We start from the raw sequence: 24,204 nt of genomic DNA on the forward strand, positions 1-24,204 counted from the left end.
ATCCCAGCACTTTGGGAGGCCGAGGCGGGCGGATCACGAGGTCAGGAGATCGAGACCATCCTGGCTAACATGGTGAAACCCCGTCTCTACTAAAAATGCAAAAAATTAGCCGGGCGTGATGGCGGGCGCCTGTAGTCCCAGCTACTCAGAGGCTGAGTCAGGAGAATGGTGTGAACCCGGGAGGCGGAGCTTGCAGTGAGCTGAGATCATGCCACTGCACTCCAGCCTGGGCGACAGAGCGAGACTCCATCTCAAAAAAAAAAAAGCTTTTATTGCTCACACAAAGCCTGTTTGATGGTCTCTTCACCCAGATGCGCGTGACAAAAATAAAATCCTAAGTCCCGCAACTGGCTGAATGGACACTGTCTTGGCCAAGGGGCCTACAGAGAAACACTAAAAGCTGAGTTCCTAGACGTGACTGAACGGGTAGTCGGGCACACCTCATTCTACCTCCTCCCTTGCTAACTGCCATGAAGCTTTCTTCCCTAAGGGTTAAGCAGAAACCAGCCTATTGAAAGACTCATTCACTGCTAATTTCAACCAATGGCCTGAAATACACGGCTGCTCCTCCCTTTTGTGGTTTCAACGTAACAACTGACCAGCATTCCTTCCTGATCAGAGGCCACCTAACTACGGGGTGTGGCTCTGGCCAGTCTACAGAGGCTGCACACAAAGGGCCTTTGTGTCCTCTGCATCACCTTTTGATGTATAGGGCCTAACTGTAATACATTTAAGTGTTAAGTCTCCACTCCAAAGTGTACATGGGGCTTGGCAAGGTGGCTCACGCCTGTAATCCCAGCACTTTGGGAGGCCAAGGTGGGTGGATCACCTGAGGTCAGGAGTTTGAGACCAGCCTGGCCAACATGGTGAAACCCGTCTCTACTAAAAATAAAAAAAATTAGCCAGGCATGGTGACAGGTGCCTGTAATCCCAGCTACTCATGAGGCTGAGGCAGGAGAATTGCTTGAACTCCGGCAAACAGAGGTTGCAGTGAGCTGAGATCGCACCACTACACTACAGCCTGGGGGACAGAGTAAGACTCCATCTCAAAAAAAAAAAAAAAGTGAATATGGGATGTTACTACACATGTGCTGTACCTTCATGAATATTCATAGCTCCTCCTATAACCTGTCGAATATGTATACTGAGCCAAGCCATTCAGCATTAACTCTGACCTTATCCTTCCCTTACTGGAGGTGGCTGCTCTCAGCTTCTACCGAAGGCTACACTTCTCGGCCTGTGAGATGGCCAGCCTGCAGGCTGCAACTCTTTATGAGAAATAAAGCTCTCCTTTCCAAATTTGTAAACTTGTATTAGTCTGTTCTCATGCTGCTGAAAAGAACTGCCGAAGACTGGGTAATTTATAAAAGAAAGAGGTCTAATTGACTCACAGTTCCGCAGGGTTGGGGAAGCCTCAGGAAACTTAAAATCATGGTGGAAAAGAAAGCAAAAACGTCCTTCCTCAGATGGCAGCAGGAAGGAGAAGTGTCAAACAAAGAGGGAAAAGCCCCTTATAAAACCATCAGATCTTGTGAGAACTCACTATCTCAAGAACAGCAGCATGGGGGTAACCACCCCCATGATTCGATTACCTCCCACTAGGTCCCTCCCACAACACATGGGGATTTTGGGAACTACAATTCAAGATGAGATTTGGGTGGGGACAGCCAAACCATATCAAAACCTCATGATTCTTCAGTTGACGTCTAATCTGAGCTACCATGGTCTATCAAAAAACCACAACTCTTGAGGGGATCTCAATGGCTGTTAGCAAACTGGTTAGAGTTCTGGTCAGGTTCTGATTGTAGAGAGCTTCTGTAACAGATATGGATTGCCTCCTTCCCCCCACCCTCTTTGTTATTTTTATTTCATTTTATTAATTTTTTTTTGAGACAGGGTCACTATGTCACCCAGACTGGAATGCAGTGGCACAATCTCAGCTCACTGCAACTCCTGCCTCCTAGGTTCAAGTGATTCTCATGCCTCAGCCTCCTGAGTAGCTAGGACTACAGGTGCATGCCACCATGCCCAGCGAATTTTTATATTTTTTGTAGAGACAGGGTTTTGCCGTGTTGCCCAGACTGGTCTCAAACTCCTAAGCTCAACCAATCTGTCTGCCTCAGCCTCCCAAAGTGCTGGGGTTATAGGCGTAAGCCACTGTTCCCAGCCATGATTTTATTTAACAAATACTCATCATTTAACAAATACTTTCTGAGCACCTACTGTGTCCCAGGCATTGTCTTGGGAACTAGGAACACAACAGAGCAAGAGAAGTAAGGCCAACTTCTTCTCTGATGGAGCTTGCATTCTAGTGGGAAAGAAAACTATAAACAAGTATACCCAAAAATAAACAAGATAATTACAGCGAATGGTAAATGCTATAGAGAAAAATAAAACAGGGTAAGAAGCTAAAGTGGTGCCAGGACTGGTCCAGCAACCATTATGGTGTTGGGAGCAAGCCCCCCAAAATCTGGCCATAAACTGGCCCCAAGACTGGCCACAAACAAAATCTCCACAGCACTGTGACATGTTCATAATGGCCCTAACACCCAAGCTGGAAGATTGTGGGTTTACGGGAATGAGAGCAAGGAAAACCTGGCCCGCCCAGGGTGGAAAACCACTTAAAGGCATTCTTAAGCCACAAACAATAGCATGAGCGATCTGTGTCTTAAGGGCATGTTCCCTCTGCAGCTAACTAACTCAACCTATTTCTTTAATTTGACCCATCCCTTCGTTTCCCATAAGGGATACTTTTAGTTAATTTAATATCTATAGAAACAATGCTAATGACTGGTTTGCTGTTAATAAATATGTGGGTAAATCTCTGTTCGGGGCTCTCAGCTCTGAAGGCTGTGAGACCCCTGATTTCCCACTTCACACCTCTATATTTCTGTGTGTTTCTTTAATTCCTCTAGCACCGCTGGGTTAGGGTCTCCCCAACCGAGCTGGTCTCTGCAATGGTCTGCCACCAGATAAGTACAGAAATTGCCAGCAAGTATTTAGAAACACAGCAATTTGACATATCCATGACATCCAAGCATAGGATCAATGGACTTTCTTGTTGAACAGGGTAGAGACCAAAAGGATTGGTCCATGACAGATTGGAAACATCAAACAAATGATCCCTCTCCATAATCACAAGTAGTTTGAGATACACTGATACACTGAGCTAGTGGGCAATGATGTCTAAAAGTTATATTATTTAGAGTCATGTTAGCTGCTATAACAAATAAACCCCACCATTTCAGTAGCTCACAAAATAAAAGCTCATTTCTTTTTTTTTTTAGATGGAGTTTGACTTTTGTCACCCAGGCTGGAGTGCAATGGCACAATCTTGGCTCACCACAACCTCTGCCTCCTGGGTTCAAGCGATTCTCCTGCCTCAGCCTCCAGAGTAGCTGAGATTACAGGCATGCACCACCACACCTGGCTGATTTTTTTGCATTTTTAGTAGAGTCGGGGTCTCTCCATGTTGGTCAGGCTAGTCTTAAACTCCCAACCTCAGGTGATCCACCCGCCTCAGCCTCCCAAAGTGCTGGGATTACAGGCGTGAGCCATCACACCCAGCCAAAATCTCATTTCTTACTCTTCCTTTGAGCACATTCCAGCATCAGGGTCTTTCCACTTGCTGTTCCCACTCTGGGAACTCCATTTTCACAGTTTTCAAGTAGCTCTCACATTTCGGCTCTCACATCTCAGCTCAAAGAACATCTCAGAAAGGCCTTCTGTAGCAGAGCCAGCAGGATGTTTATTGACTGCCTGGACCAGGACTACATTTCCCAGAGGCCCTTGCAGCTAGTTGAAGCCATAAGACAAGTTCTGTTCAATGGACTGAGAGCAGAAGTGATGTATGTCACGTTAGGGTGAAGACTTCCAAGAAGCAGGTGGGAGTTCTTTATTCTCTCTTCTGCCTGGATTCAAAAGACCCTGAGCCCATAGAAGACGGTTGAATCACCTTGTGGAAGAAGCCTGGATTCCTGAATTACTATGTGGATCAGGAAAAATGTCTGCTAGGACATTCTATGAATAAGAAATGAGAAGACTCTTCTCAAACGTGGAAGGAGCTACTGAAACCAAAATCACAAGTCCTAGAGCAGCCTCTTGTTATCTCTCAGATGGTGGATGGGTTCCAAAAAGCATCCTGAAATTATCCACAAAAACAGAAAAGAGATTTCAGATAAAGCAAAGGGAGAGAGATGCTGACAGAAGAAGACCAAGAGGCCACAGGGGCTCTGCTCCTTCAGGATCTAAGAAGAGCAGGAAGGCACCGGTACCTCCCACCAAGGCCAACAGAACAGGCACCATGAGAAAGGAACCAAAAAAAGGACAAATGGTGACATGTCTCCAAAACAAGGAGACATCGAGCATAAGAAGCAGAAAGTGAGGCCAGGCGCAGTGGCTCACATCTGTAATCCCAGCACTTTGGGAGGCCGAGGCAAGTGGATCACTTGAGGTCAGGAGTTCAAGACCAGCCTGGCCAACATAGCGAAACCCTGTCTCTACTAAAAATACAAAAATTAGCCGGGTATGATGGTGCACGCCTGTAATCCTAGCTACTTGGGAGGCTGAGGCAGAGAATTGCTTGAACCCAAGAGGTAGAGGTTGCAGTGAGCCAAGATTGTGCCACTGCACTCCAGCCTGGGTGACAGGGAGACTCTGTCACAAAAAAAATAAATAAATAAAAGCAGAAAGTGGCCGGGTATAATGGCTCATGCCTGTAATCCCAGTGCTCTGGGAGGCCAAGGTGAGAGGACTGCTTGAGGCCAGGAGTTTGAGACCAGCCTGGGCAACATAGCGAGACCCCATCTCTACAAAAAATTAAAATTGAAAAAATCTAGCTGAGAGAATTGGCTCAAGTCCCAGCTACTAAGGAGGCTGAGGCAGGAGGATCACTTAAGCCCAGGAGTTCCAGCATGTGATAAGCCATGATCGGGCCATGGCTCCAGCCTGGGCAATAGAGTGAGATCCCGTCTCCCAAACAAAGAAACAAATGAGAAAGCCCAGGTAGCAATGAGAATGAGACTCGCCCAGACAGGCACCCCGGGTGACTGCTCCTGGGGGTGCAGGCCATCCATTGTCCTTTGGTGGCGTCTCAGTCCAAAGGCAATTGTGTCCAAATCACAGGGACAGATCAAGTCTTTTCAAAGCAGAGACTGGTGAAACTTTCCAAATCATGGCAGTAGGGCACGCCTTGCATGTTACTGAGAACTTCCTCCTTTCTCTTGACTTTGCGATCTGAGACCCGGTCATATCTACATGTGTGTTTGGGGCAGGATGGGCAGAGACATAGCAGGAAAGGAAGTCACAGGGGTGTGTCCTACCCCAGCCAGGAAGCAGGCAGCAGGGACCGCTGTGGGGCATGCCTGGAGGTTCTTCACCATCTGCTGAGCACCAGCATAACAATGGGACATTGGGACTGTCCACCTGCACTGTACTGTTACCACTAACCAGACAACTGGCTTTCGTGGGATTCACCCTGGGTCCCTGGGGCAGAAAGCACCCTAGGTGCTCAGGGCCTTCCTCTGAAGGGGTCACTTTTTCCTTCATTGTCTTGGGTGATGTAACAAGCTCTGCCAGACTGGAGGGAGCGAGACCAGGTGCCTGCAGTGAGCTACTGAGACGCAGGTGACAGGCACAGCAGTTGCATTATCAGGGAGTTTCCTGTGATCATCTGAACTTTGAGGGAGGTTTTCTGGGGCTGGGCGTTCCTTCCTCATTCCCATTTATCTAAACTGGCCCATCCTTGGCCGGTAGGTCAGCACCCAGCAGAGGCTTCTCCCCATGCACAGCACTGTGAGGCTCGGGCACCTGGGCACAGTAACCACAATGATTCCTGGAAGCCGGTGGGCATGCTATCCTGGGGCCATTTGAACTGGGAAAAGCTGTGTGAGTTCTTGGGGGCCAGCTAGTAGCTTTTTTGGCTGGGGCCAGGTTGAAGGTCTTCCTGGGAACCAGAGTCAAGAGCGGCCAGTTACATTAAGCAGATAAAGCCCCCGACTTTCTTGAGCTGCTTGACAGCTGTATCAAAAAGGCACAAACCCATTGAGGATACTATAAAACATGAATACAGAAGTTTATTTTATTTTGGTTTGGTTGGTTTTGGCTTTGAGACAGGGTAACCCAGGCTGGAGTACAGTGGTGCCATCATAGCTCACTGAAGCTTCAACTTCCCAGGCTCAAGTGATCCTCCTGTTTCAACCCCCTCAAGTAGATGGGACTACAAGCATACACCACCACGCCTGGCTAATTTTTTTTAATTTTTAATAGAGACAAGGTCTTGCTGCGGTGCCCAGGTTGGTCTCAAATTCCTAGCCTCAAACAATCCTCCCAGCTTGACCTCCCAAAGTGCTGGGATTACAGGCATGAGCCACCACATCCGGCCATTGCCTTATAATTTTTTCCTGATGTCAGATATTGTTAATTTTACAGTGTTGGATGCTGGATTTCTTTTTCTAGCTCTATAAATATTCTTGAATTTTGTTCTGGAATGCAGCTAAATAATAGCTTGATTCTTTCGGGCCTTGCTTTTAAGCATGGTTAGTCAGCATCAGAGAAGTACTTCATCTACGGCAGGGGCAGAGGTCTCCAAACCCCAAGACATGAACCAATACAAGTCCATGGCCTGTTAGAAACCAGGCTGCACAGCAGGAGGTGAGTGGCGCATGGTCGAGCATCACTGCCTGAGCTCCACCTCCTGCCAGATCAGGAGCAGCATTAGATTCTTACAGGAGCGCAAACCCTATTGTGAACTGCGCATATGAAAGATCTAGATTGCACACTCATTATGAGAATCTAATGCTTAGGCAGGGCATGGTGGCTCACACCTGTAATCCTAGCACTTTGGGAGGCTGAGATGGGCTGATCACTTAAGGTCAGGAGTTCAAGACCAGCCTGGCCAACATGGTGAAACCCCATCTCTACTAAAAATACAAAAATTAGCCAGGCATGGTAGTGGGCAACTGTAATCCCAGCTACTCAGGAGATTGAGGCAGTAGAATCTCTTGAACCCCGGAGGCAAAGACTGCGGTGAGCCGAGATGGGGCTGCTGCACTCCAGCCTGGGTGAAAGAGGGAGACTCCACCTCAAAAAAAAAAAAAAAAAAACAGGGAAGAAAAAAAAAGAGAGAGAGAGACAGAGAATACAATGCCTCACGACCTGAAGTGGAACAGTTTCATCCCGAAACCATCCACTGCTCCCACCCTCCATCCCCCAGACTTGGAAAAATTGTCTTCCATGAAACCAGTCCCTGATGCTCAAAAGGTAGGTGACTGCTGGTCTAGCGCTAACCTTTTGCTGCTGCTGAGGCCAGCTCCTCTACCCAGTGCCCACAGGATTATGAACATCCACTTTCCGTGGCCCTCTGTGGGCTCTGGAGATTGTTCCCTCTAATATTTTCTGATGGCACTTTCTCCGCCCTCAGATAATTTCCTCACCCACATCTATTTATGTATTTGTCAGCACTCCACTGATCATTTGAGGGGATCCTCTGCAGATCTCTGGAGTTCTCTCCCTGTACTGTTCCCTCCTCTCCAGTACCCTGCCCTGTGAACCCTGCCTCAGCTTCTCTGGACTCTTAGCTCCATTACCCCAACCTGGGGAGATTGCAGGCTCCAACCGGGTCCCCCCCTCCTTGCCCTAGGCCTGGAAACTTTTTCCAGGCCGTAAGCTAGGGCAATCTTAGGGCTCACCTCGTTTTCCTTTTCTGAGGGACCGGGGTCTTTTGTTGCCTAAGAACCAATGTCTTCAAGTCTAATGTTGCCTACACTTTGTCTCATTTTTAAGTTGTTTCAGAATATTTCATCTGGTCCCTATTCCTCCATTTTTAGAAGTGGAAGTGGCCATTAATTTTTTTACGTCTTTATTATCCAATCTTTATTGTTTTCTGGTCTGCAATTATATTCTTGATAATTTAAGAGGTATTTGAGTCTTTCGATAAAATGTGTCCACTTACCGAAAAAATAAATAAGAATGAATCAGGTGTAGGAACAACTAGGTTAAAACAGGGCAGGCATGGTGGCCCACATCTGTAATCCCAGCACTTTGGGAGGCCGAGGTGGGTGGATCACCTAAGGTCAGGAGTTCAAGACCAGCCTGGCCAACATGGCGAAATCCTGTGTCTAATAAAAATACAAAAATTAGCTGGGCATTGTGGCACGTGCCTGTAGTCCCAGCTACTAGAGAGGCTGAGGCAGGAGAATCGCTTGAACCTAGGAGGCGGAGGTTGCAGTGAGCCGAGATTGCGCCACTGTACTTCAGCCTGGGCAACAGAGTGAAACTCCATCTCAAAAAAAAAAAAAAAGAAAAGAAAAACCAGATAGGCTGGGCTGGAGCCCTGCCTACAAGGGAGGCTGTGAGATTCCGTGACTGCCATCTCCCTTGAGAGTGTGAGGAGAGTTTTATCTGGGGAGATGATGGCCTCCCAGACAGAAAGAGAGAACTCAGATGCCAGGCACCCAAGATCCACAACAGCCCACCATGACCACACTCTTTGCCTGATATGGTTTGTCTGTGTTGCCACCCAAATCTCATCTTGAACTGTAGCTCCCATAATCCTCACATGTCGTGGGAAGGACCCCCAGCATGGGGGTGGGTTTTTCCCATGCTGTTCTCGTGATCTCGAATAAGTCTCATGAGATCTGATTTTTATAAAGGGCAGTTCCACTGCACATGCTGTCTTGCCTGCAGCCACATAAGACGTACCTATGCTCCACTGTGAGTCCATTAAACCTCGTTTTCTTTATAAATTACCCATTCTTGGGTATTTCTTCATAGCAGTATGAAAATGGATTAATACATTGCCCATCACACATATTTTTTAAGCCAGTCAAATTTAGCAGTGGGGGTTGTATATCAACTTAGTGGCACTGGTATGTTCTGATAACCTACTACCATTGGTTCAAACATATAAATATACAACCACATCATACATGAAATAGAATGTAGATAGCCAGGCAGGGCGTGGTGGCTCACGCCTGTAATCCCAACACTTTGGGAGGCCGAGGCAGGCGGATCACCTGAGATCAAGAGTTTGAGACCAGCCTGGCCAACATGGTGAAACTCCATCTCTACTAAAAATACAAAAATTAGCCGGGTGTGGTGGCGCAAGCCTGTCATCCCAGCTACTCGGGAGGCTGAGGCAGAAGAATTGCTTGAACCTGGGAGGTAGAGGTTGCAGTGAGCAGAGATTGCACCACCGCACTCCAGCCTGGGCAACAGAGCAAGGCTCTGTCTAAAAAAAAAAAAAAAAATGTAGATAGCCAATAGGTTAAAAACAGTTTCTTAGGAAAACTGATCTTATGTTTCTGCCAAAGCTTACTAACATGCTGGTAATGAACCAAAAAAGTAACAAAAGTATGCCAGTTCATAAAGTGTATGGAGAAGAAGAGCTCATATCCTTTAAAAGTAGAATGCTTACATAGCTGGTTTCTTTTCTTTGTTTTGCTTTTTTTTTTCTTTTCTTTGAGACTGAGTCTCACTCTGTTGCCCAGGCTGGGGTGCGATGGCGCGATCTTGGCTCACTGCAACCTCTGCCTCCCAGGTTTAAGCGATTCTCATGCCTCAGCCTTCCGAATAGCTGTGATTACAGGTGCCCGCCACCATACCCAGCTAATTTTTGTATTTTTAGTAGAGACAAGGTTTCACCATGTTGGCCAGGCTGGTCTCCAACTCCTGACCTCAAGTAATCCATCTGCCTCGGCCTCCCAAAGTGCTGGGATTACAGGCATGAGCCACCACGCCCGGCCTGCTTTTTTGTTTTTTGGTTTTTTTTCCTGCTTTGTTTTTTGAGACAAGGTCTTGCTGTGTCACCCAGGCTGGAGTGCAGTGGCATAATCACAGCTCACCGCAGCCTCAAACTCCTGCGCTCAAGCCATCCTCCCGCCTCAGCCTCCCGAGAACCTGGGACTACAGGCGGACACCACCATGCCTGGCTAATTTCTTTTTCTTGTGTAAAGATGGGGTCTTGCTATATTGCCCAGGCTGGTCTCAAATTCCTGAGCTCAAACAATCCTCCCACCCGGGTCTCCCAAAGTGCTGGAATTATAGGTATAAGCCACTGTGGCCAGCCAATTATTGTTGTTTTAAGAGTTATTTATGTATTTTAGATATTCCTTTATAAGTGTTTTGCAAATATTTTCTCCTAGTCTGTGACTCATCTTTTCATTCTTTGTTTTTTTTTTAGACAGGGTCTTGCTCTGTTGCCCAGGCTGGAGTGCAGTGGCACAATCCTAGCTCACTGTAGCCTCTGAACTCCTTGGCTCAAGCGGTCTTCCCGCATCAGCCTCAGCCTCCCAAGTAACTGGGACCACCAGCACATGCCACCACACCCACCTAACTTTAAAAAAAAATTTTTTTTTTTTTAGAGATGGGGTCTCTCTATGTTGCCCAGACTGGTTTCAAACTCCTAGGCTCGAGCAGTCCTCCCGCCTCAGCCTGCCAAAGTGCTGGGATTATAGGCACAGGCCACTGCACCCGACCTCATTCTCTTAATATGTTTTAAAGGTCTCAAAAATGTTCAGAGCCCCCTGAAAAGCTCATAGACCCATGGCAGATGTGGTGTCTAATTGATTTTTTTTTAAATAGCAAAAAAATCTCTACACAGCCAGAAGAATGGGCATATTTGGGGGAAATGGCAGCTGTTGAGAAAGCAGACATCCAGAAGTCACAGCTGGCAATCCTTCCTCCAGGAAGCCCACCTGGATCGCATCAGCCCATGGCACTGTCTTCTGCCTCTCAATCCTCGAGAGGTGTCTGAAGCTGGCTTCGGCTTCTCCTGCAAACCTATCTCAGTGGTGATCATTGTACCCTAGGTCAGAGACCTGAGCTGCCCCTTGGATGTCTCCCTGGCTCCTCACACTCCCGAGACTCCACACTGTCCTCAGCATCTCTCCCAAAACAGCTCTTCCTCACAGGTCCCTGTTTCAAAGTCCACCCCATCCAATCCCCAGGCCAGAGCCCTGAGTGTCAGCCTGAATCCCCTCCCTCCCTGCAGTCCATCAAACTTATGACCCATTTACTCGGCCTCCTCCTCCCTGCCCCACAGCCCCACTCTGGCCCGGCACTGTCCTCACCCTCCACCCCTCATCCTGCTCCAGCCTCCTCCCTGGGTACCCAGCTCTAGTCTCACCCCACCATCTTTCCCCCACTTGCTGACTCAAAAACTATTTATTTATTTATTTATTTTTGAGACAGAGTCTTGCTGTGTCACCCAGGCTGGAATGCAGTGGCGTGACCTCCGCTCACTGCAACCTCTATCTCCTGGGTTCAAGCGATTCTCCTGCCTCAGCCTCCTGAGTAGCTGGGACTACAGGCGCAAGCCACCATGCCTAGCTAATTTTTGTATTTTTAGTAGACACAGGGTTTCACCATGTTGGCCAGGCTGGTCTCGAACTCCTGACCTCAAATGATTCGTCCACCTCAGCCTCCCCAGTGCTGGGATTACAGACGTGAGCCACCATGCCCGGCCTAATTCAACAACTAGTTCGAAAGCCAAGCTCTGAACCAGACACCAAGGACAAAGTGGTGGCCTAGGCAAATACGTTGAGTGAAAGGTCCCTAAATGCTGCCATTCCTCAGGGCCTGTCTTCCTCTGCTCTGGGTCTCATACTGATGCCCACAGCACATCCAGCTCTCTGTCCTGGCCCAGTGGGCTATCCAGAACTCCAGCCCTACTGCTTTCTGGGGCATCCCGCAGACCTCTCACACCTGCTGTGTCCCAAATTGACCCACCCCTGCTGCTTATTTTTACCACCCCTACCTGGTGGTGTGTCTGTCTCCCCACTCAACTGTGAGCTCCGTACAATAGAGACCAGGGCTGTCGTGGTCACCATGGTGTCCCCAGCATCACCCAGCACAGGGTCAGCTCCCTGAGTTTATGGAATGGTAAGCACGAATGAATGGGAAAATGCATGCGAGGGAAATGTTAGGGTCATGCTCTCTGCCCCTACGCTCCACTCAGACATGGGACACCTGTTTCTGAAATCAAAGAGCAGTAAGTCCAGGATCTCATCGCAAGTCCCATTTTGTCAAGAAAACAAAGCGGGAGGGCGCGGTGGCTCACGCCTGTAATCCCAACACTTCGGGAGGCCGAGGCGGGAGGATCGCTTGAGCCCAGGAGTTCAAAAGCCCAGAAGCTGAGACTAGCCCGGGCAACAAGTGAGATCCCATCTCTATTAAAATAAAAATGTTTAATTAAAAGGAGAAAAAGAAAATAAAGGGAAGCATCAAGGGCTGTTTTTCCCCTTTCGGGTTAGCTGGTAGTAAGCGGGAGAACGAGGGAAGGCGGGCGGGGCCGCCGTCTCTCCACGCCCTTTTCATTTCCACTCAAGGAGACCCGCGTCGGAAGAGTGAGCGCTGCAAGACCCAGCTTGACCGCGCTAAGATTACTATGCGCGCCCGAGTCCTGTGTCTGCCTGGCAACAGATGACGTCACTGTTGGCGCGCCCGTGACGTCAGAGGCGGGCGCCACAATTGAAGAAGCTAAGGGAGGCGGTGGCGCCTCTGCGGCGCTGTCATGGAGCTAGCGCATGAAGCGCGGGAACTGGGTTGCTGGGCGGTCGAAGAGATGGGGGTACCCGTAGCGGCCCGGGCCCCGGAATCGACGCTACGCAGGTGAGGACCGCTCCTGGAGTGAGGACTCCCCACCCTGGAGATTGAGTCTCCGGGAGTGAGAACTCCACCCCTCATTGAGGACTCGACCCCCCCCCCAATTCCCCATCGAGAGTGACCTTAGTTACTGAGGGCTCCCTACCCTGGGAGGCTCCCCAGAGTGAGGTCCCTAGCACTGGTGAGGATCCTCCACGAGTTAGCGAAGACCTCTCTCCTTATGGAAATAGGATCTCCAGGGTGAGGCTGTCCCCGCAGCACCTCCCCTCCCTACCCTTACCCTAACCAAGAAGGACATTCAGGAGTTAGCCGTGGCCACCCCATCGGGGGCTGAATCTGTAGGAGTGATGCCCCACATCTGGTCATGAGATGGCACTTCCTGGCAGTACATCCCCCACCTCCACCTCTGGATGTGACTGGATAACCCTCTCCCAGGAGAAAGGGAGCACCCGCCCCTCCCGCGCCCCCCCCCCCACCCGCCTTCCCAGGGAATGAGAATACCACCACATTTAGTGCAAACATCCAATCCCTACAAAAAAAAATGTTCTACCAATTAGCCGGGTGTAGTGGTGCCTGCCTGTAGTCCTAGCTACTCTGGAGGCTGAGGTGGGAGGATCGCATGAGCCCAGGAGGTTGAGGCTGCAGGGAGCTATGATCATACCACTGCACTCCAGCCTGGGAGACAGAGCGAGACTGTCTCTTAAAAAAAAAAAAAAAAAAAAAGCAAAAAAAAGTTTGGGCCTTCCCTCCCCAAGAAGTGAGAACTCCCTAGTAAAGACTCCCTACCACCATCACCTCAGGAATGAGGATCCCACACCCTGTGTGCTGCCCCAGGCATATGCTTACACACTGTCCCCACAGGCTGTGTCTGGGCCAAGGGGCTGACATCTGGGCCTACATCTTGCAGCATGTGCACAGTCAGAGGTAAGCTGGGCTAGAGCAGGGGAGGGAGCACAGGTGAGGCCCATAGTAACTCCTCTTTCTGCCTCTGCACTGTAGGACTGTGAAGAAGATCCGGGGAAACCTACTCTGGTAACTGCTTCTTAAAGCTGTCCCCTCCTATCTTCCCCACTCCCATTTAGCCCTGTCCCCACCACAGCATCACACCTGTTGCCCTTCCCCCTGGAAGCCCCACTCATCCACTGACTCTGGCCTTGTTTTCCTAGGTATGGCCACCAGGACAGTCCACAGGTGAGAAGCATATGCTACAAGATTCTCTTTCATCCAAAAAATGACTTGTAGATCTTCTGCTCTAAGCCCAACCAGGTGCTGGGTGATGCTGGGGACAATGGGTCACAAGACAGCCCTGATCCCCATCCTCATAGGGCTTAAAGTCCAGTGGAGACAGCATTAGCTCAGCCAGGCACAGTGGCTCACACCTGTAATCCCAGCACTTTGGGAGGCTCACCTGAGGCCTCATCTCAGGTGATGAGATCACCTGAGGGCTCCGGGAAGAGATCAGTACTGGGACAAAGATGTGGTTTGGGAGGCGGATCACCTGAGGTCAGGAGTTCGAGACCAGCCTGGCCAACATGGTGAAACCCTGTCTCTAATAAAAATAAAAAATTAGCTAGGCGTGGTGGCACATGCCTGTAATCCTAGCTACTTGGGAGGCTGAGGCAGGAGAATCGCTTGAACCTGGGAGGCAGAGGTTGCAGTGAGCTGAGATCACACCACTGCACTCTAGCCTGGGCAGTAGAGCGAGACTGTGTCTCAAAAAAAAAATAAATAAATAAAGAGCATTAATTAGCTAGGCGCGGAGAGGTGGGACATGGATATGTGGCATCAAAGCTGGTGAGAAGAGATGAAGGAACAGGTATGGGAGAGATGCTGAGGCCAGTTTGGGACCCAGTGGGTGCAAGGGGCTCATATGACACCTAAGGGGAGGCTTCCAGGAGGCCTTAGGACTTCTAGGTGCAGGGCTCCAGGAAGAGATCAGTACTGGAACAAAGATGTGGTTGTCACCAGCACAGACAGGAAACAGGCTGGAAGTGTGGGTAAGACAATCCTAGGAGGAAGGAGGGAGCCAGTACCCTAATGCTTCTGTGTCAGACACAGAAATTGCTGAGCAAAAACCCTCTGCCACCAGTTGAGGAGCCTGGTACCCCCAAAAGACAGGCCAGGCTGAGCCCCAATCAGACCATGCATCTGATCCTGAATCTGATCCTCCCAGGTCCGTCGGAAGTTAGAGCTGGAAGCTGCTGTGACCCGCCTGCGGGCAGAAATCCAGGAGCTCGACCAGAGCCTGGAGCTGATGGAGCGAGACACTGAGGCTCAGGGTGAGTCACGGGGCCAGAAGATAGGCACCAGGATGTGGGGTGGGAAAGGTGCTGATGGCCACCCCTGTTCCTCCCACAGACATGGCCATGGAGCAGGCACTTCAGCACACTCAAGACACCCAGCGTCGAGCTCTCCTCCTCCGGGCCCAAGCTGGGGCCATGCGAAGACAGCAGCATAGGCTCCGAGATCCCATGCAGCGGCTGCAGAATCAATTGAGGCACCTGCAGGACATGGAGAGGTGGGCCTCAGGGACCCACCCTCACCAGGCGGGGTGGCCAGACATTCTCTTAGAGATCTCAGGGCTCTGCCCTGATCCCTTCTTGGGTTCCAGAATTCTGGAACCATTAGGATGGAAGGTCCGTGAGGCCAGGAGATTTTGTCATCTCAGTCACCTGTATTTTCAGTGCCTAGAATGATACCACCTGTATACCTAGAACACCAGCCCTGGGGAAACAGCCACAAATAGAGAACAAGTCCCTGCCCTCCTGGAGCTTACGCTGTGACACAAAGAAGACAGATAGTAAAGTAGGAACCAAACAGACCCTATCATTTCTGGTAGAGATGAGTGCTGTGAAGAAAAGCCTATCATAGAAGGGAGAGGGAGATGCTGCCCTAGCAAGGGTGGTCAGTGAAGGCCTCTGAGGAGGCGACATTGAGTTGGAAGAGGAATTTCTGTGGAGAAGGAATAGCAAGAGCAGAGGTGGTGTGCTCAGCATGCAGGAAGAGCAGCCAGGAGGCCAATGTCAGCTCGAGTTTCTCAGGCAAGACCGAGAACCTGAGGAGGTGAGGTTGGAGGAGTGGACAGAGAACTGTGGATGATGCGTTGCGATTTTACTCTGAAACTGGTTCATGCCTTGGCTTGGCCACTTAAAATTAGGTGACCTTAGGCTGAGCATGGTGGCTCACACCTGTAATCCCAGCACTTTGGGAGGCCGAGGCAGGCGGATCACTTGAGGTCAGGAGTTCGAGACCAGCCTGGCCAACATAGTGAAACCCCATCCCTACTAAAAAATACAAAAATTAGTTGAGTGTGGTGGCACATGCCTGTAGTCCCAGCTACTCAGGAAGCTGAGGCAGGAGAATCACTTGAACCCGGGAAAAGGAGGTTCCAGTGAGCCTAGATTGCACCACTGCACTCCACCTGGGTGATAAGAGCAAAACTCTGTTTAAAAAAAAAAAAAAAAAAATTGGGTGACCTTGGGCAAGGTATTTAACTTCTTTCTATGTGCCTCAGATTCTAAGATCTGTGGAATGGGGATAATATTAATACCAAGCTTATAGGGTAGGCATGATTGTTAGGTGGAATAAATCATGTAAAGTGCTTAGAGAAGTGCCTGTTAACCATTGTTATTATTCTGGGTTTTGTTTTTTTGTTTTGTTTTGTTTTGTTTTTTTGAGACAGAGTCTGGCTCTGTTGCCCAGGCTGGAGTGCAGTGGCACGATCTCGGCTCACTGCAACCTCTGCCTCTGGGGTTCAAGCAATTCTCCTGCCTCAGCCTCCCCAGTAGCTGGGATTATAGGCGCATGCCACTGTGCTCGACTAATTTTTGTATTTTTAGTAGAGACGGGGTTTCACCATGCTGGCCTTGAACTCCTGACCTCAAGTGATCCACCCACCTCAGCCTCCCAAAGCGCTGGGGTACAGGCATGAGCCACCACGCTGGGCCCGTTGTTATTCTGAATGTGCTGGGGAAACATCACATTATTTTGGAGGGATCTGAGCAGGGACATGATCTTCCTCCGGTTTTAACAGAATCACTGACTCCTGGGTGGTGAACAGTCTCTTGGAGCAAGAGCAGTGGGGAGGCTAATGCAATATTCCAGCTGGGAGGTGACGGTGGCCTAATCTGGAGACAGCTCCCGAGATCTAGGCTTAGTGATTCCTCTGACCAGCCTTGCTGGCAGTGAGAGGAGATGGGGCACAGACATCTGTTCTCCCAGGGACCCCAGCCCCAGCTGCACTTCTCCCTCCAGGAAAGCCAAAGTAGATGTGACCTTTGGATCCCTGACATCGGCAGCTCTCGGCCTGGAGCCCGTGGTCCTGGTAAGAGTCCCCGGTCGTGGGAGAAGGGGCAGGGAGCCTGGAGTTAGGCAGACACCAGGGTCCCCCTCAGGTCCCTTCCTCTTCTTCTCCCTAGCGTGATGTCCGAACAGCCTGCACCCTCCGGGCCCAGTTCCTGCAGAACCTCCTGCTTCCCCAGGCCAAGAGGGGCAGCCTCCCGTGAGTGTCCCTAGCCCCCAGAGACCCTGCAAAGAACCTGGGTTTTAAGTGGGGGTCTCTTATTTATTAATTCCTCAGACACTGAACTTCTGGGCTACGTTCTGTAGAAGGGGACTTCCAGGCTGGGAATAGAAGGAGACAGACTCATCACAAACAGTGACAGCCAGGTGGTCAGAGCTGTTGCGGGAGTGAGGAGGCCTGAGAGGCTTTGGGCACCCAGAGGCAGTGCCTTTCCCAGCTAAGAAGGCAGAGAGGGGAGAGGTTCTCTGGTGAGGAGGCTTAGCTGGGGTGAAGGGTCCAGAGAGTGTCCCAGATGAACAACCCATGTAAAGGCCCCAAGGCCAGCAGGTTGGTATAATTGGGGAAGTCAAGTCTAACAGGCATAGGGAAGATGACAGCCCCTACCTTATAGGGTGGTGGTGATAACTAGAGGATAACTGACGTGTCTTGTAACATTCTCTATCCCCTTACCCAACCCCACAGAACCCCTCATGATGACCACTTTGGCACTTCCTACCAGCAGTGGCTGAGCTCCGTGGAGGTGAGAGGGCAGGGGTCTCAGGAAAGCCACACCCTCCCACCCCATGATCAAAACTTAGGGTGCCAGGACCTAACTCTTGATGACAGCCCTATTCCCATGGGGTCTCAGCTCACAGCCCTGCCCCAATCCTGCCCTGACTTCACCCTCCCTCCCCCTAGACGCTGCTGACAAACCACCCCCCAGGCCACGTCCTGGCTGCCTTGGAGCACGTGGCTGCAGAGCGGGAGGCAGAGATTCGGTCCCTGTGCAGTGGGGATGGGCTTGGCGATACAGAGATATCCAGGTGTGGGGCAGGGTATTCCCACAGTTGGGGAAGGCCGCGTGAGTGGGTGAGCTGGAACAGCCTCAGGACCTGGCCCAGCCACCTGCTGATGGGGTAGAACTGAAACCCACTGCCTGGTGGGGTGGCAGGACTGATACTGGCCACCCTCGAGTACCAAGGCAAGGCCACAGCACGGCTCCCTCAGCAGCTCTTCCCCCACCCCAGACCCCAGGCCCCGGACCAGTCAGACTCCAGCCAGACCCTGCCGTCCATGGTTCATCTCATCCAGGTGACCCCAGGGCTCGCCTCCCCACCACATTCCAAGACTTCCTCAATCCCCTCACCCGTGGATCATGCCCTGGGTGTACCCTGATTCTGTACCCCCCTTGCAGGAGGGCTGGCGGACTGTGGGTGTGCTGGTCTCCCAGCGGAGCGCCCTCCTGAAGGAGCGGCAAGTCTTGACCCAGCGCCTCCAGGGCCTGGTGGAGGAGGTGGAGAGATGCGTCCTGGGATCCAGTGAGAGGTGGGGGGATCCCCGAGCAGAGGCCTCTGGGCCGTCTCGCTTCTGAGTGTCTCAGCCCATTGGACTTTTTCAGCCCCTGTGGCTCCTATCTCTGCCTCCTCCCTGCAGTTTCTCTCCCTGGTTTATGGTCCCTTGTGTGGCTCAGTCGCCCCTCTCTCCTTTGCTCTCCTCCGTTTGCCCTGCAGGCAGGTGCTGATACTGGGGCTTCGGCGCTGTGGCCTGTGGACGGAGCTCAAGGCCCTGCACACTCAGAGCCAGGAGCTGGAGGATGCAGCCGGGCATCGGCAGCTCCTGCTGAGGGAGCTACAGGCCAAACAGCAGCGGATCCTGCACTGGCGCCAGCTGGTGGTGAGAGGCTAGGCCCAGGGAGAGGTGGCAGGGCCTTGTGGAGGGCCAGAGGAGAGGCTTGAAAACTATGGCTAAGAACTGGGCCTGAGCCCAGTGTGGTCGCACATGCCTGTGGTTCCAGCACTTTGGGAGGCTGAGGTGGGAGGATCTCCTGAGCCCAGGAGTTCAAGGCTGAAGTGAGGTATGATCACACCACTGCACTCCAGCCTGGGTGACAGAGCAAGATGCTGTCACTTAAAAGAATGCTGTCACTTAAAAATTAAGAACTGGGCTTCCTAGGCAAGAGCCCAGGTGAGACTCCCAGGCAGAAGCAGGACCTAAGCAGAGAGACACACTGAGGCTGGGAGCTGGGAGGAGTGAGTCTCAGGGTATCCTGGTTTCTCAGGAGGAGACCCAGGAACAGGTCCGCCTGCTCATCAAGGGAAACTCGGCCAGCAAGACCCGCCTGTGCCGGAGTCCAGGGGAGGTGAGATGGGAGTTGGGGTGAGGTCTGGGTACGGCTGGATCTGCCAGGATGGGGCTGGGTGGACTTGGGATGCCCCACCCATCCTTCCCCTTCCCCACAGGTGCTAGCTCTGGTCCAGCGAAAGGTGGTCCCTACATCTGAGGCAGTGGCACCGCAGAGCCGGGAGCTGCTGCGCTGTCTGGAGGAGGAAATCCGGCATTTGCCCCACATTCTGTTGAGCACACTGCTGCGGCACAGCCCGGGAGAGTGAGACTGGGGCCGCCCCACCCCTGTCCTGCATCCCCTGCCATGGGTGACTGTCACTCCCTGAACCTCCTCAAAAAAGATAACCCCAGACCCCCAGTGTTCCCAGGCTGCCAGACCTCACCCTTGGGTCAGCAGCCCTGGTCTTGGCATCCTAGTCCCCAGACCCACCTTGAAGTTCCTGGGCCCCCAGAGCCTCCAGAACCCAAGGCCTCCTCTCAGTCCCCACCCAACCCAGACTTCTCCCACCCCTAGGTTGAAGCCTCTGCCCACGGTCCTCCCATCCATCCACCAGCTGCACCCCGCGTCCCCAAGGGGCTCCAGCTTCATAGCGCTGAGCCACAAGCTGGGGCTGCCCCCAGGGAAGGTGAGTGCCTGTCTCCTGTGACTTGTCTCCCCAGCCCCACCCCAGGTAACCGTTGTTCCCTCCTCATCTAGGCCTCGGAGCTGCTCCTGCCGGCGGCTGCCTCTCTTCGCCAGGACCTTCTGTTCCTGCAGGACCAGCAGAGCCTCTGGTGTTGGGATCTACTCCACATGAAGACCAGCCTGCCACCAGGCCCTCCCACCCAGGGTAGGCCTGCCCTGTCACCCCATCCAGCCTCCCCACCCATTCCCACTACCAGCAACCCCATTGTTTACGCAGTGCCCACTGTGTGCTAAGGGCTTTAAACATTCTCCCTTGTTTTATCTGCACAGCAGTCCCATGAGGTAAGTGCTGCTATTCTCTCCATTCTACAGAGAAGGGAACTGAGACACAGAGGTTAGTAGGTTGCCCAAATGGCAAAGCTGGAATTTGAATCCAGGTGATCTGAAATGGGTCTGTGCTCCCAACCACTAGGCTACACTGCCCGTCGACTTTCCATGTGTTCATTCATCACCGTCACATAGTATATCTCAGCAGTTCAAAGCCTAGGAATCCTCTCCGCCCTGTCTCTTCCTAGCTGTGTGGCCTCCCCATGCCTTAGCTTCCTCCTCAGTGGAGTAAGCATAAAGCAATGTCTTACCGAGGTGCTGGGCAGATTGAGGCAGGGGACCCACACAGGGCACTGAACACTGCCTGCTATGCAGTAAGCACCCTGCGTCTCCAATGTGATTAGCATTATTGTCTGTGTACACACACAGTCTCTTGGAGTCATGACAATGAGGAAAGGGACTTTTAAGACCCCCAGTTTACAGATGAGGAAACTGAAGGTCAGAGAAGTCATTCATTCCTGGATTCACTCACCAAATACTGGGTGTCTACCAGGTGCCAGCCCAGATGGCTTGTTGGGGAGTGAGGAGAAAGGGCCCCACCCCAGGGGTTTCCCCAGATGGAAGTAAAGAGTAAAGAATGAAAGGATAAATACATGGAAGAGGAGAATTGATGAGAAATGAACCGGCAGTGCCAGCAGCACTAGAGGAAGAGACTGTGTTCAAGCCTCTGAGTTTGGGGCTCCCTGCCCTCCACTTCTCCACGAGGAGCGATGAGAGCAGCCCCAGACCCCGCACGGCCTCTGCCCACCTCAGCCTCTGCCTACCACGCCCTCTGCCCACTGTGCCCTCTGCCCACTTCATGTGTTTTTTGTTTTTGCTTTTGTTTTTTTTGAGACAAGGTCACATTCTGTCACCCAGGCTGGAGTGCAGTGGTGCCATCCCAGCTTACTGCAGCCTCAACCTCCTGGGCTCAAGCCATCCTCCTGCCTCAGCCTCCTGAGTAGCTGGGACCACAGGCATGCACCCCACGCCCAGCTAATTTTATATTTCTTGTAATCATGGGCATCTTGAACTTTACACATCTATCATGGAACTCTTGGTTCTCTCTACTCCAAAAAACAATTTTGTTCCTCTTCTTCTTGGTTTCCTCCCTTGTTAAATTATCTCACCCTCCTCATCCAAGTGCTGCACCCAGAAACCCAGGAGTCATCCTGAATTTCTCCATCTCCCTAATCCCCCCACCCTCACCAGCTTCAGCCTCTCAGCAAGCCCTAAGGGTCCCATCCCCAGAATTCTCCCATCGGTCCCCTGCCGCAGTAATTCCACCTGACAGCAGACGGAGCTGAACAAAGAGCCAGTGTCGTGATCAAGGTCACAGGGCAGGGATGGGATGGGGTCAGGATTCAGGCCCAGCTTGTCTGATTACACTGCTCATCTGCACTTGCTGAGCTGGGCCTGTTCTGTGCACATGGAGAGGTAGGCCCAGTCCCAGTCCCAGAGGAAAGCACCGCTAGGGTGAAGCTAGAGCAGGCGGAGGAGGAAGCCTTGGGGCGAGAGTGTTGGAGGGGCCTCCAGGAGGAAAGATACTCTCTACTGTGGGCCCTGGGAATCGGCCAGGCTTTGCCACGTCATGAAACTCAAATACCTGCTGAAGGGCTTGGGCTTTGCCTTGGGGGCACTGGAGAACCTTGGAGGGTTCTAGACAGGAGGGAGAGCATCAAATTTAGGCTTCAGGAAGATCACTGTGGTGTAGTGCGGAGGGTGAACCAGAGCAGGAGACTGAGGCCTGGAGCAGAGGAGAGGAAGAAACGCTCAGGAGACTGAGCGGACAGGCCATGGAGATTGATGGGCTCTCACGGGGAGGGAGGAAGGCATCCAGAAGGAGGCCTGGGCGGGGCCGGGAGTGGTGGACTGCCCTTGAGATGAGGACCTGGGAGGAGGGACAGGTCCTCATCTCAAGGGCAGTCCCTCAGAAGGGGACTTCCAGGCTGGGAAGAGAAGGAGACAGACTCATCATTGGTTTGCGGGAGCTGCTGAGGTCAAGACTAGGGGACTGGAGAATTGGGGACCCATTGCTGTAAGGTACCAGCGAGCCAGAGGACTCAAAGCTGCCTCCTGGCTTTCTCACCCTCAGAGCTGCTGCAGATCCAGGCATCCCAGGAAAAACAACAGAAAGAGAACCTGGGGCAGGCTCTGAAGAGGCTGGAGAAGCTGCTGAAACAGGCGCTGGAGCGAATCCCTGAGCTGCAGGGGATCGTGGGGGACTGGTGAGAGGGGAACGTGCTGCGGGTGGGAAACAGAAAAGTCAGGACTCAAGGTTGGGGCCTGGTGAGAAGGGGCAGGCCATGATTTTGAGGGGAGGGTCTGGAGGGTCAGTCCTTCCCTCTGACTCCATGCCCTTCCCCAGGTGGGAGCAGCCAGGCCAGGCCGCCCTCTCTGAGGAGCTCTGCCAGGGCCTATCCCTGCCCCAGTGGCGGCTGCGCTGGGTTCAGGCCCAGGGGGCCCTGCAGAAGTTGTGCAGCTGAAGAGAGGGTTCAAACGGAAGCCGAGAACTTGACACTGTTCACCTCAACACCTCACCTCCCCCAGGACATTTGGAAGAAAGCAGCGCCAGGATTCCTCGGCAGTCGTCCCCACCCGCACCTGCAGTCCCCTCATGTGCTGTTCTGCTGCCCCGCTCAGCTCCTGGCCCCTGTCCTTTCATCCCGCTAAAGCACCCCCTGAAACCCCTTCATCACTTTCATTCTCAGCAAAAAGTAATTGAGCATCTCCTCTAGGCACTGGGGAGTCCACACTGAACAAAAGAGACAGAAAACCCTGTCTTCCAGAAGTTGAGTTCTAGGGCAGGGAGATAGAATTTACAAGATAAGGAAAATATATATGTAGTATGCTGCAAGTTAACTGCTGTGTGGGAAATCCAGCAGGGGGTGGGATGTGTGATTTGAATTGAGGGCCACACTGCCCAGGTCGCACTCCGTCAAGGGGTGAGTAGGAGCAACGAGGGTGGCTGAGGAAGGGCTTGCAGCTCGAGGCAACAGCACATGCAAAGGTCCTGAGCCAGGATGTGCTGGAATAAGGGCCATTGAGGGGGACAGTATAGGTTGGGGGTAAGGAATGTATTAAAAGATGAGATTGCCTTCTAGTTTGTATAGTTTCTTTTTTTACATGTAAATCAGCCATTTGGAATTTATCCTAGCACATGGATCCAATTTTGTCTTATTTTACATATATCCTAGTAGTACTTACTGAAATTCCCAGTCAGAGTGGCAGTTGCCTCTGAGGGAAGGTGGGTGGCAGGGATCAACTGAGGAGGAGACACAGAAACGTCCTAGCTGATGGGAATGTACTGTGTCGAGAGCAGCGGCGGTGACGCAGGTGTAGAGATTTGTCAGAGCTCATCTAGTTGTAGTCTTAAGGCCTGTACATTTCACTGCGTGGGTTACTCAATTTATAAAGAAAAGCCTTACACTTTTGAGATGCCACCTTTTTATGCACTAAATTTCCATGTTTATATCTGGCCTCTCTCCAGACCTGCTTTGTATTTAACTCTCCATGTGTCATTCCCACAGTAGCTTAATAGAAAGGCTTGTGACAATTGTCATATCTGTTCTTTTCTTTTGGTTTTTTTTTTTTGAGATGGAGTCTCATTCTGTTGCCCAAGTTGGAGTGCAGTGGCATGATCTCAGCTCACTGCAACCTCCGCCTCCCAGGTTCAAGCCATTCTTATGCCTCAGCCTCCCCAGTACCTAGGATTACAGGTACGCACCACCACGCCCAGCTCATTTTTGTACTTTTAGTAGGGACAGGGTTTCATCATGTTGGCCAGACTGGTCTCGAACTCCTGACCTCAAGTGATCTGCCTGCCTCGGCCTCCCAAAGTGCTGGGATTACAGGCATGAACCACCACACCCGACCACATTGCCATATCTGAAATGGCTGGATTCTCTTAGATGCTTTTTCTTTTTCTTTCTTTTCTCTTCTCTTCTCTTCTTTCTCTTCTCTTTTCTTTTCTTTCTTTTTTTTG

The 24,204-nt window shown here is 51.5% G+C and overlaps 1 protein-coding gene across 1 annotated transcript; it reads left to right on the plus strand.

The window, feature by feature from the left end:
* Nucleotides 1–12,433: 12,433 nt before the first annotated feature.
* On the plus strand, nucleotides 12,434–23,322 carry HAUS5 (HAUS augmin like complex subunit 5). Its single transcript, XM_024238296.3, has 19 exons — nucleotides 12,434–12,609; nucleotides 13,465–13,527; nucleotides 13,603–13,635; nucleotides 13,770–13,794; nucleotides 14,777–14,882; nucleotides 14,962–15,121; nucleotides 16,858–16,927; nucleotides 17,022–17,104; nucleotides 17,588–17,645; nucleotides 17,804–17,928; nucleotides 18,133–18,196; nucleotides 18,300–18,430; nucleotides 18,616–18,778; nucleotides 19,164–19,244; nucleotides 19,345–19,490; nucleotides 19,743–19,854; nucleotides 19,926–20,058; nucleotides 22,315–22,447; nucleotides 22,588–23,322. The coding sequence occupies exons 1-19, from the start codon at nucleotides 12,512–12,514 to the stop codon at nucleotides 22,703–22,705; spliced, it is 1,902 nt and encodes a 633-aa protein (XP_024094064.2). The 5' UTR covers nucleotides 12,434–12,511; the 3' UTR covers nucleotides 22,706–23,322.
* The last annotated feature ends 882 nt before the right edge of the window (nucleotides 23,323–24,204 follow it).

Source organism: Pongo abelii, chromosome 20, assembly GCF_028885655.2.
Source record: "Pongo abelii isolate AG06213 chromosome 20, NHGRI_mPonAbe1-v2.0_pri, whole genome shotgun sequence".
NCBI classification, from domain to species: domain Eukaryota; kingdom Metazoa; phylum Chordata; class Mammalia; order Primates; family Hominidae; genus Pongo; species Pongo abelii.